We start from the raw sequence: 13,325 nt of genomic DNA, 5'->3' as shown, positions 1-13,325 counted from the left end.
AATACAACAGAGGCATTCGATAGTGGAAATATCAATTACTGTAAGGGACAAAACACGACTTTTCAGGAGAGCCAAAAAACGATTTTTTTTTTCTTTATACCTCAATATCTTTTTATGTGATGTTACGATTTAAATAGTTTCTATGGCAAAGTTTCTTAGAATTTTCTGTTCTTTCATAATATAAACGCCTAATTTTCGAAAAATGGGTAGTTTAAAAGATAGCATGTCCCTTACATTAAAAAAACGAGCTTGACTGTACCTTACAATGTTGAAATTTCACAGTATGGAATGTCATGTATGTTGTAAGGTACATTTAAGAATAAACACGACAGTAATATTATTGTAACTTGACAATTTTAACATTGAAAGCTGATGTAAGTAGAGGTTGCATTCGAGTATTCATTAACAAAACGAAGAGAAGAGATAGAAACAAGACAACTTAGTGTTCACAAATGCAGTTGGAGGCATCAAATACACATCACCAACAAAACATTTAGTCACTGATGATGCCTACATCTGCATTTGTGAACAAGTTGTCTTGTTTTTATCTTTTTCTGTTCATTTTTACGCAGATAGGTTTTTTTTTTTTCAATCATCGTTCGTTCGTTTTAGCCGAATGACGTCCACTGCTGGACAAAGGTCTTCCCCCAAGGATTTCCACAACATCCGGTCCTGCGCCGCCCGCATCCAGGCACCTCCTANTCGATATAGACAGAGGCCCTTGCAAAAGCAATACCTCACAGATCTTTGTCACAACGATCCGCTTGCATCGTTCGCTGTAAATTGCGCTTTGTGACGCGATATCGTTTCGTCTAGTAATATGATATTCCAAGTCCCCAGCAGGATCCATTTGAAAGTGGATTTAAGCCTCAAATGCTAGAGTTTAAAATAGCTTGAAACTATCGGAGATGCGTCGCGGAGGAGTTTGTAAAGCCGTCATAGGTTTATGTTAACAAAGCCCCTTATGCTGAACTAAGCGGTTTATGGTCACTTTCTATCAAAGCGGGAACTAGTGTTGAAAGGACTGCTTTGAGGGTTCTAGGACCCATCTGTACGAGTACAATGCACAGCAAATCTGTGCAAAGGAACGTTTGCTCGATGGTTTTCTAGAAAGTAAAAAGAAAAAGCTTTTTATGGTAACATAGGTAGTAATTTTATTTTGTTTCCAATATTATCACAAGTTTTAATTATACTTGTATCATTCAATTTGTAAATTAATTCATTTACCGAATAGGAATGCTCTCGACGACGACATCGTAAAGGTAGCAGGGAAGTGCTGGACGCAATCGATCAACGTGGAAAGCATTAGGGGAGGCCTATGTTCAGCAGTGGACGTCCTATAGCTGCAATGATGATGATGATGATGAATTCTCTCTAAATTAGGTCATGAAGTAGAAATACTTATGGACGATAAACTTTTGATCACTTTGAATTTCATCTGTAGTCGAATTGGACATTTGTATGTTTTCTGATTGAAATCTTTAATCAGATACTGTTTACTAGCTTTGACCTTTACTTGGGAGCCAATATCAAGTTTGAGTTACGACATTCAAGTGGTGAGTTATATGTATTATTGACAGTTATACATGTATGTATTATTGACAATGATTTTTTATTGAATCCGCGTAGCCTGAAACCCGTCACTTGTAATTTCTTGCAAGTAGAATTGTTGTAAGGATGCTTCAAATAGTAGTAAAAGAGTACTTATTATTATTCTGTGGTAAAAGCACCGAGAACTTAATTTATCCATAGCTATAGTTAGTACCTATAGGTATTATTAAGAGAAAGTGATTACTATGTAGTTTATGGAATAAATGACTATGGACCATGACCTGTTACTATTGTTTTAAATTACTATGGTTAAATAGTTTGTAGCACTTGTAGAAATGTTAGCAGATTCAGCAACTAAAAGCTTAGATTTTCAAGGTCTTGTTTTTAAACAAAGTTTTCTAAAATGCAATGCGCTGCACAAATGGAATTTTGTCGCCCTATCTGCAACGTTCCAAGGTAAAACAAAAGAGAAGTCGACAGGAACAGCCCCGAGCGATCGCGGCATGATGAGCTAGATTGCTTATGCATTTTTTTAACGCATGATTTTCCGTCCAGCGCGGCAGCGCCCGTTTTCTTTTTTCGGATGCGATGTTTGGAAAAAGGAATATGACAACACTAAAGGCCGAACATGTCCAAAGGCTCACTCACCTTTTAGGGTCTCATACATTTTTTTTAAAACAAAAGCCTTTTGAGTTTTTTACACAGCCTATCAATTACCAGTTTTGCAAAATAATACACTTACTGACTGAATGTTGAGGCCAGAAGGGGGCAACCTTCAGAGACTGCAAACAAATCTTACCCCCCTTACTGATCTGCTTAAGGTTGCCTGCTTGGTAGGACTGATTAATAAAAATATATCACGAGGACTGGTCAGTGGTCAATCTATCTGGTACTTACCATTATCCGGACACGCGGTGTACTGGACGCCACAGAAGTTCCTCTCCATCCTGATGCAGATGCCGTAGTCCTGGTTGCTGAGCTGCAGCCCCGAAGCAGGGTCGTAGTTGAACGAGCGCAGCTGTCCCGACACACCCGTGTAGTACTGGAGGCAACCTTCATCAGCTAAAAAAGCATCGATGTAATGGACAATAAAAACTTGCAGTTGGGACAAAATGAACTAATGGTAAAAAAGCAGCAGATTTTTTTTTCTAACTAAAATTAGTAACACACACCAATATGTGTCTATGTAGTGATGAAAGTCTTAACAAGAACCATTCATTACGTTTCAAACATCCCTCAGTATATACGACTGCAGTAATAAACACAAAATTAAATTCAAATAGTTTGTGCATAGGCCCTTTCCAGGGCACTTACTACGTCCCAAATATAGCTTGCCCTACCACCACTTCGAGACAACATACGGGCTGGTGCTGAGAAGAAGTAGTGAAAGAAACTCAGTCACTTTGTCAGCCTCTTTTTCAATCAGATACAGCAATTTATATAACTTACTTGACAGGTAAGTGCGACCTAGGCAGGTAAAGTCCACGCACTCTTGTCATTATCCGACATTAGGTATATTATGTACGAGTATGTATCTAAATACATATCACTAACAAAAGAATTAGGCATTGATGCCTCTGACTACATTATTTTGTGAACACTGAGTTGTCTTGTTTATGTCTTTCAATCCATTTTAACGCAGTTGGGTATTTTGTTTTTCAAAAATATTTTTTAAATAATCATTTACTTTATAGCATCCTTTGTCATAAGGATTAAGTATCTTCATAGAAAAAAAACATCAAAGAGATAATAAGTACCTTTAGTGCCTTTTTGCAAAGCTATTATTTGTAGGTTTTCTCCACCTCTATACCTTTCGATGCTTTAATTATAGGATTATGGAGGGGGATTTTTAATTATTTTCTAGAAAAGTTGGAAAAAGATCTTTTGTTCGGAATAATGAAATTACCTTTGTATATCGTGCTGCAGGGTATTTGCGTGACCTTGACCTTCCACATCCTCTCGAAGGAGTTGCCGCTGGTGACGAAGGTCAGCTTCACTGGGTTGGTGGTTCCGATGCCCGCGTCCACGTACACTATAGACATAATTATCAACATTCATCACAGAATATCACTCGAATAAGATTTTATGAAATTGATGTTTGTTTACTTTGGTTGGTAAGCCTAGGCGCAGACCACCGATTTTTAGTTGACCGATAGTTGAGCCCAATTCTAATTTGTATGAAAAATTGGCCGATACCAAATCGGCATATAATAATTATGCGCACTTTCATACATCTCCATACTCATTAACAGCTCGACCCAACTATCGGCTAACTAAAAATCTGTGGTCTGCGCCTAGGCTAAGTACTTTCTGTTTGTAAAATGTGTTGCCTGTAATGCAAACACACGTTTTATATAAATGTAATTGTGTAACGCCATGATCACATGAAAAAATAGTACCTACCATGGTTTCAACCGTTTGTGTGTTACGAGGATCAATATCCTGTATGTATGAAAGGGAACATCCCTTTAGCGTGAGTCGAGCATCGATTACAGCTCGTTCACATAGACGTCGCGTTGACGCGTGAAATGATATTAATTTCCTTAACAACGATCGAGTCAGCGTTGCAAGCGACGTTCACATTAAAGCGTTCATTGTCCGCCGTCTTTAATTACAATTTACGTTACTTACGACTTGTTGCTAAATTTTTCTAAATCAAGTCGATATTTTCATGACGACATAATTTAATGATTGTCAGTTTAGGAACTATTTGCCCCAGTGGATGCGTTCTGCTGTCTGCGGTTAGGTCAAACTGCATTATGTTATGAGCAATATCGTCAGTCTCTGTAAATTTTGTGTTGATGCTATCTGAGACGGTGCGGGCACGAGCAAAGAACGCAAACTGACAGGTGCAGGCTGCATTCATTTAACCTGCCCGCAGAATGCATAAAGTGTGGCAAATGCTTTATGGCTAAGCAATAAGTTCATAATCCTGATGCTGGAATTTCATTACACCGTTCCTTTTAGAACTGTTAGTAGTGAAGGATACGCCTGAGTGACCGCCGCGTCCTCATTAAAGATCTCCGCTTGCTGTTGTTGACGCAGGCTGCCAATATCGCCCTTCCTTTACAACATTATGAGTGCAATATTGCGTTAAACTGTATTTATTGACTTCCCGCGAAGAAAAATAAGTAAACGGTAACATTATTTCCTCTACAGCTTTGGTTTCGCCTGCTCCTTGCTGTTATTGGCTGAGGTAGCAATTTGTTGGGAACAAATTACATTTATTTTATGATTTCTATTGGTGCAGTTCCGCTGCTCAAGATAGTTAGCGTAATCAGCGGCAGGAAGTTTATTCCAAGATACCTACTTAGAATTTATGTACAGACGACGGCAAGTTCAAGGTAAACATTGTGGGGTCTTATAGTGGTACAAATAGGTGCTGTTTTGCAACAAAATGTTTTACATAGTCTGATGTATTGCCAACCACCGATTTCCTTTGTATATGGTCCTTGTACATAATGTACATTGTACATGCCTATAATTATGGACTCCCTCTTACGTCCCTAGTATATAAAACCTTTCATTGTGGTACTGCACTGAGCGAGGTCAGAACAAAAAATTATCCCGATCGGTTTTTTTCTCTTGCATTTCATGCTTCATCGCAAATGATGAAAACGCTTTCAGGGCCGTAGCAAGGCATTATGCTGCAATAACAAACCTCAAAATAAGTAGGTAGTACGATTGCTCTACGTCTACCTTAACATCTATCATCGAGTAGGTAAGTGCCTTACCTAAGTCACTAGTATTTTTTTCAGTTTCATGAAAATAAGTGCAGGTCTATTTTGCCAGTATGTATGTCAAGGATTATCAGGTAGTGTGAATGAACATGGTACTCACTGTGACTTCCTTGGTTGGTGCCGCATATGGTGGGTATGGGGTTCCCTCCGGACACGATGAACTGGTCCTGGTTGCAGACGTGGTTCATGGGCTCGGGACCTGCGATGCTGAACCGATTGAAGTCCAGTCTGCAAAAAAGGATATTTTATAAAGTGTAGAAAGAAACATGGAACAATGCTTGTTTGTCGGCCGTTTGGTGTAGTGGTTCAGAACGGACTACCTACTAAGTATGCCGAGAGGTCCCGGGTTTGAATCCCGGCCGGGCAGAAATTGAAATGATGAATTTTAATTTCTGTGACGAGTCTGGGTGTTTTCTATGTATAATATGTATTTACAAAAAAAAATATTTAAGTACACATAGTACAAGCTTTGCTTAGTTTGGGGCTAGCGTCGCAGTGTAAAATGTCCAAGGATATTTATTCATTTATTTAAAACAACTGTGCTGCCTCTTCGGCTAAGCTATGATGCTTGTGATTGTAGGATGTTGACGGGGTTCGAACTTGTGTCACTGAAATCGGGCTATCACACAGTGGCTAGTCATTTATATTATGTCGAAAGCGTATAGTCGCTATTTTTCTTTAACAGTTGAGGAGGACTTCCAAAAATATTTCATACAAAACACATAGAAATCTACCATACTGCAATGTAGCGATGGATCTATGGAAACGTGACAGTTACCATACTGTCTGTGTATTGACCACAATGGGTATATAATTTTGAATCAATAAAAAACTGAATCAAGTCGAAAATTTCGATGGCAACGAATAAAATGCACTGAATGCTTTTATTCTTATTTTATTGATACGATTTCCTTGTCTCTTTGTCACCGTTTGAGCTCGGTGAGTGCCTCTACACGAGATGGTAAAAGCAGGTGAAATATAATAGGAAAGATGATCTTAGGCCCCTAATCCACGGCGACTTTTTGTAGCGATTCTGTCGCGCGTTCGCATCGATACTGTCGCAATGCGGTCGCTAGCTGTGAGCCCTCGCCCACGTAAACGCGCTTCTGTCGTGATGCAAACGCAATACTGTCACGATGTAAACGCGATTCAGTAACTCTCCCTCCGTTCTCTTCCCGATGTCGTCCGACACGGTTGCGCTTTTGCATCGATACAGTCGCACTTCTGTAGCGGCATCGCTTCTCTCTTTAGTGCGTTGGAAATGCGACTAACAGGCTTTAGTACGCGCGATAGCATCACTACAAAAAGTCGCCATGGGCGAGGGCCCTTAGAACTGAGACCCATATAGACACTCACGTCCCATTTCGCTTTTTGACAGTAGGGAAAGGATTCCTCAAAATATATTGGAAGTGGAATGATATGCATTTTGGAAGTAGCAAATCTGATTTCTAGCTTGAAAGTGTAGGAAATGGAGTCGTATTGGTATGGTAACATAAAATAGACATAAATACAAAGTAAATTATTTTATATTAATTTGCTTTTTAATTAATGATTCCTACCAGGGCAACAGGCGTAATTATCGATATAAAAATAATAAATATTTATTTACATCGAGACCAAGAAGACCACTGTCCAGCTCCCAACTCATATTGAGTGAATTGACTTTGTTTCCCATAAAATGGGCAATGAAGTTTATTCAAACTTACGTCCCTGGACTTACCAAGTCCCCAGGAATAGAAGTATAAACAAAATAATATTATGGTGGAAAACGTTGTTAGGTTGTTACAAAGTTATCAGAAATCCTTATTTCGTACAATACTTTTAACTGCTACTAAGCTGAAAAGTTGAATATTGTACTTAAAACGGTCACCAATATTTTTAAAATAAAACAGGTCGAGTTTAACTTGCTCACCGAGGGTTCCGTACAAACTTGAAAATGTATAGTAATATATTATGTATAATCGCAAAAAAAGTTCGAAGAAGATTCATAATAAGAATTCTAGCAATGAGGGCACCTACCATATACCATCCGGCACCCACTAACAATCGATGTCACACTTTCTATGACCTGTCAAAACGCGATTCCCCGATTTCGTAGATTTAATATGAAAATAGAATCTATGACGTCAATCATTCATCAACTGAATTGCAAATGACGTGTAATTCCGCTATAGAAAGTACTGTAGAGCGAACCTTCATTGACCTTATTTGATTGGGCTTGATAATTTCAAAGAAGCAAAAAATCGAACGTAAAAGTTATTTTAAAAGTAAATTATTATCATCAGTGTTATTATTTAAACTAGCTGTGCCCGCGACTTCGTCCGCGTGGAATAATGACTTTGGGTAGGCACTTTTAATAAGGCATGTATTTAAATGATCTTTTTAAATTAGCAAAAACGGCAAATAAAAAAATCTAAACGGTCATCTATTTTAATGATTGATCCTCTTTCTTTGAGACATAAAATAAATAAAATCGATCTATATTTTAACCTCTTTTGAACTACGCAAAAAAAATTTGAGATGTAAAAAATATATCTGATCGTTACTTGTTGGTCCTCAAAAATAAAAGNAAAATCACTGATTTGAAACATTCTTCATTGGTGCTCCGCTCCTATTGGTCTTAGCGTGATGATATATAGCCTAAAGCCTTCAGGAACTAACGGGCTATCCAACACAAAAAGAATTTTTCAAATCGGTCCAGTAGTTCCTGAGATTAGCGCGTTCAACCAAACAAACAAACAAACAAACAAACTCTTCAGCTTTATAATATTAGTATAGATGTGTTCTATTCAGTGTTTCTATTACCTGATCTGGCAAACGTCAGGGTGTGCCTTGATGACGGTGAGCTCGCAGGAGCCCGTTCCGTCGAAGGCCGAAGGGTAGCCATTGTTCACGAAGTAGGTGCCGTTCTCTGACGTTGAACTGCCACATGATGTCATGACTGGTGAAATATTAGAATCTTGTAGAACCATAAAATAGGTAGGTTAAATACTAATTTACACGCACATTATTACACACACAACTGGACACAATTTGGTATGGCGCGGAAATTATCCCACTCTCTGGCATAGTGTCCTCTGTCTATCGATTGCGTGAATAACCTGGTCAAACGGGACTATTACCACCTCTCGTTCCCACCACTGCAACTCGTGTGTAGCCAGGATCTACAGCTTGACCACCATAAAAACCCAACCAATGAAGGTCAAGTTTGTCCCGGGGGAAAGTTAAACTGTCATTGAACCCGCATCGAAATTAATCAGAAGAACAAAGGAGGAGTTCGAAATTAAGATTCGACTTCCCTCCATTGCAAAGCGGATGACAGGTGACAAAAAATATAAAGGTTTTATTAACCTATATGAAAAAATATGCACCACGGACAATAAATATCAATTAAGGGAGCCTATCTTATGAGCAATTAGCAATGAGAATAACCTGGTCAGGCAGCTGAGGTATTCTCAGTCTACTTACAAATACAGCAGAGTCCAAAGCCGTTTGCGCAGTAGCCGTTGGCGGAGCCGCCGCGCGCCGAGCACTCGCGCGCAGTCATGCACGTCCCGTTGTCGCCGGACGCGCCCGCGCACCCGCCGTTAGGGAAAGTCACCACGGTGAACAGGGACAGAACTGGGAATTAAAAGTTTTTAAAGGGAACAACTTAAGTTGCTAAACACCCTAAAATTAAATGTACTTCCACACTATCAACATCAGTTAAGTATACCTAAACTCTACTAGAGGCAAATGGATTATGATTCGGCTTAGTACATAGCATAGATACCTAGGTAAGAAGATGCCTGACATTCGCATGTTTCCAACTTTCATGCACTTTGCTAAATCAATAGGAAACACATCGATATCTGAAGCATTGCAAAAACTCATCTGATGAATCATGAAAAGGATGATTAAGAACATTATTTTCTTAATTTTGTTACCAAATTAATAATAATAAAATAAACGTTCGCTTTGCCGAAATTAGCAACAAATGTCTTAATTCTGATGAACAGAAAATCTGTGTGAAGTATCGAACTAAGACTTTGAAACTTATTAATAAAAAATACTTGTAACTGAAAATTAAGTAATCCCCAAACTGTCGTCGTAAAACTTTAACATACATAATGGTACTTACATCGACTTTCTTTCTGCACTGGCGACCAAAACCTGGGTTCCGATTTTTGCGAATCATGATTAGGTTTCTTCGTATACCCCCCATTGCTCCATTTCGGTACAGACACCCCGTTCAGAATACCCCTCCCTTTGAGACCGGGTCCCACCCTGTTCCCGGCGTCGTTACCATCACTAAATTGGGTGAAAGTCAGTAAAAAAACTGTGATTGCTAACTTCATTTTAACTGTCACCGCCAAAGGGTGTCAGAACGTTTGAATTGCAATCTAGTTTGTTGGTGTCATTTATAATATTTTAACAGGAAGGGGAACAATGGTGCGAATTTCTACTTTTATTGTGACGCGACAATAGTGTTTAGTGCTAATTTCTTTCGGCGTTTATTTGCGTTACACGCATGCGTGGGCGCCGCTTGGGACGCGCAACACCGAGAGAGTAGTGCAGTAGGTACGCTGCGATTGCGCTGACCACCGAAGAAGCATCTTTATCTTTGTTGTCCTGAGTTGAAGGACTTGAAGGTTACCATTACAGTGATTTTTTTTAATGCATAACAAGGCATATATTTGACCACAATCGCACCTGATGTTAGGTGGGATGCAGTCTAGGATGGTACATATCTGCCCTGTAAGTGCCTATTCATTCTCGCCTTGAAAAGGCCCGGATTATAGTTTTCGGGAAAGACAGCAGCAGGCAACGAATTGCAGCCTCATATCAATTTTGGAAAAACTTTTCAGGACATCTATCTTATCTAATTTAAGCGAATTGTATATTTGTGTAAGCAAATTCTTAAATATGTTTAAAAAAGTCTTGGTAATAATTAATAGCATACATAAGTAGCTACTGCAAAATATTAATTAAGTTATTACTCCGCAAATAATTAGTAATGACACATGGAGACATGGACTCTTCGTGAAACCGATAGGAAGAAGATTGACGCATTGGAGATGTGGTGCTGGAGACGGATGCTGGGAATATCGTGGACCGAGTTTCGTACCAATGACTCCATATTAAAAATTTAAAAGAACTCTGCATCAGACAGCGCCTATCAACCACGGTTCAGTCACGCATTTTAACCTTCTTCGGCCATGTATCTCGGCGCAGTAATGACTCCATAAAGCGTCTCGTAGTGCAGGGAAAAGTTGAGGGCACCAGACCACGTGGTAGATCACCAATGAGATGGACGGACCAGATCAGGGCCGCAACTAAGTGCTCGGTTAGCGAAAGTACCCGGAAAGCTGCAGTCCGCGAGGAATGGCGCCGTATTACGAGGAACATGACTCTGAATCGTGATTCACAATGATGACCACGACCATTCTGACAAGAGTGTACCGACTGAGAAGAAGAAGAATAATAATTAGTAATAGAGCAAAGCGTATTTTTCAATACATTTATCGTACGCTCGATATTTACGAAGTTTCACGTGACCATAGATTATGCCTGCCTATTGATAAAGTCTATTTATGATAGTAGGTAGGTACCTACATAATATGTACGCTTCTGTAAAGTGTAATTTTTTTTATATTCATTTGATTAATATAAAGTGAATCTTCTGTATCTTCTGTATCTGATTATATTGTTAATGCAACTTTAGTCAATGATGAAATTGCATCGTATTTAGCACATTGACACAACTCTTTAGATATTATTGATTAACAATAACTGAACAGCCGTTTTCTCCATATTTCCTTCTTAGACACTATTCGTAAATGGGTGGCCGTAAGCTAGCCTACAGGTGGACGCAAACGGTGAGTTTGTGTCCAAAAGGGTACAGTTAACTTACTAGGTATATAGACTAGGAAAAGAACAGTTTGGGTTAGAACTTCACGCAAGTGTTTAAATCCGCGGGAAAAGACAGGTCCCATATTTCCTTAATTTAGTAAATGCAAACTTGAGAAGTTAAAGTTGAAATTTATTGAAACATTTTGGTTAAGGCGCAGCGTTAGTGATTATGACATATTATTTTTTATACACCCTCATAATATTCATATTCAGCTCTCAGCTCGTGCACCTTTGCAATGGGTTATTCATCTAATCAAAATGAAACTACTTACATTCATACTAAATGTAACGAACATTATTCCCATTTGATAGGGTTACGACTTGCGACGTATTAAATGAGCCCAAAGTCTACGGGGTTGTGTCGCTTTATTGCGGAGTTCCTATGGCCACATTCCAACTCCATAATTAGACCCTAGTATCATATAGGATTGAAGTTGTCGTCAATACAAATTAAACGAGCCCAAACTCGATGGTATTGTGTCGTTTTATTGCAAAGTTCATGTGACCACCTTCCAGCTTCGATACCTTCAGGTTCAATTGTCGTATAAACCAAAACCCTACTTTTCAGGAGAGCCAAAAAACGATTTTTTTTTTAATAAAAAATTCGTAACTTTTTTATTTGAGAAGTTATAAAAAAATGTCCAAGAGAAAACATTTTTCAATTTTTGCGATGAAAAAGTCTAAATATTTAAAAAATGGGCATCTTCAGTAGTTTTAAAGTTAGCTTGGAGTTACGTCGTTGAAAAAGGCACTCGGTGGTTTATACGACCCATTATATTTGACCTAAAAATAACTCTTTACGTCGTATTTGAATTTTTTGTAAACACGAGACTGAAATTGATGGCTTGAAGACCATTAGATGTATTTTTTTTGGTTTATATACCCATTGATAAAGTGATTTATTCAAATGTATTATTAAAACTATGTATGTAAATAATGTATTGTTTACTATTTCCAGGCTTTTGTTGTTTAGAGAATTTGCACAAAGATATTTAACAGTGTAAAAACTATATTTGGTTGAGGTAGAAATAATAAATTTGCTAGCATACATTTTTTTTTACAATTTTGCAGGAAAATTATGGCAAAACAAATAATATTTCTAATAATTCTAAACAAAACTAATCACCATAAATTTTGAACAAAAAAATACAATTACAGCAAAACATTAAGACAGCTTTCCTGGTTCTCTGCTGACGCATATTGATTTCGTTTGGTTATGATAAATTTTGCATGAAGAGAAGAGCCCCAGTATGCTCAGCCGGGCTAGGATGCGCGCCGTGATAAAATCTTATCGACTATTTTAGACGACAAATGTATGGGCCTATCGCGTATAATCGATAAAATGGCGTGATAAAAGCTTATCACAGCGCGCATCCTAGGCCTACAGGAGAAGGATTTGTAATTTTTTGAGAATTTCTCTAAGGAATTTAATATCTTTACAAGAAACCCAAACTTAAATTACAGCTAAAAGTAACCACTACTGGCAACAATTAAAAGTTGGAGTACTTGTAAAGTAATAAACTATTACAGAGCATTTCAAAAGGGTATAAAATGAGCACACTATGGCTTGTTTTCTTTGTTTAAAAGTCTTGAATTCATCACATTTAGTCGAGATCAATAGGCTAGATGACAAAATTTCAATTATTTGTCCGTCAAACAGAGGTTGTGTTGTTTCAGTGCGAATTTCCTATGGACACCTTCCGGCTCCATCATCAGACCCTAATGGTTACCATACAGGATTATAGTTCTCGTCAATACAAATTAAACGAGCCCAAACTCGATAGGCCTGTGTCGTTTTATTGCGGAGTTCCTATGACTACCTTCCAGCTCCATCATCAGATCAGCTCCGTGTCATCATAATATTGCATTGTCATCCGACTTACACATGCATGCAAAATTCCAGCTCAATAGAAAACCGGGAAGTGGGTCAATTTTAAGTTGCAAGATTTGACGACAGACACCAGACATGTGAAAGTAATAAAAAGCTTGTAATAATAATTATACTACGAGTTTAATGTATTAGGTTATTCCTATCTGTAAACAATAACACTGTTAGGTTTCATCCATCCTTTCATCTTCATAAATATTCACATATAATTTATTAGTACGAGTACCTAGGTTAATAAATTGTAGGTAAAACTT

General features: G+C 38.2%; 1 protein-coding gene across 1 annotated transcript in view; it reads right to left on the bottom strand.

Moving 5' to 3' along the window:
• The window catches only part of LOC114360114 (uncharacterized), a 30,968-nt gene extending 21,340 nt beyond the window's left edge, over nucleotides 1–9,628 (bottom strand). Inside the window, exons 1-6 of the mRNA XM_028314687.1 lie at nucleotides 9,412–9,628; nucleotides 8,760–8,912; nucleotides 8,097–8,232; nucleotides 5,392–5,519; nucleotides 3,458–3,583; nucleotides 2,449–2,613 (exon numbers count right to left, since the gene is read on the bottom strand). Of these exons, the coding sequence (XP_028170488.1) occupies nucleotides 2,449–2,613; nucleotides 3,458–3,583; nucleotides 5,392–5,519; nucleotides 8,097–8,232; nucleotides 8,760–8,912; nucleotides 9,412–9,628 (925 nt within the window). The remainder of the gene's footprint in view (nucleotides 1–2,448; nucleotides 2,614–3,457; nucleotides 3,584–5,391; nucleotides 5,520–8,096; nucleotides 8,233–8,759; nucleotides 8,913–9,411) is intronic.
• Between the last annotated feature and the right edge of the window lie 3,697 nt (nucleotides 9,629–13,325).

Source organism: Ostrinia furnacalis, unplaced genomic scaffold (genome assembly GCF_004193835.3).
Source record: "Ostrinia furnacalis isolate ACB-3 unplaced genomic scaffold, ASM419383v2 OfSCF4894, whole genome shotgun sequence".
NCBI lineage: Eukaryota > Metazoa > Arthropoda > Insecta > Lepidoptera > Crambidae > Ostrinia > Ostrinia furnacalis.
The sequence above is the reverse complement of the archived record's forward strand: the minus strand, read 5'-3'. Positions and strand labels throughout refer to the sequence as shown.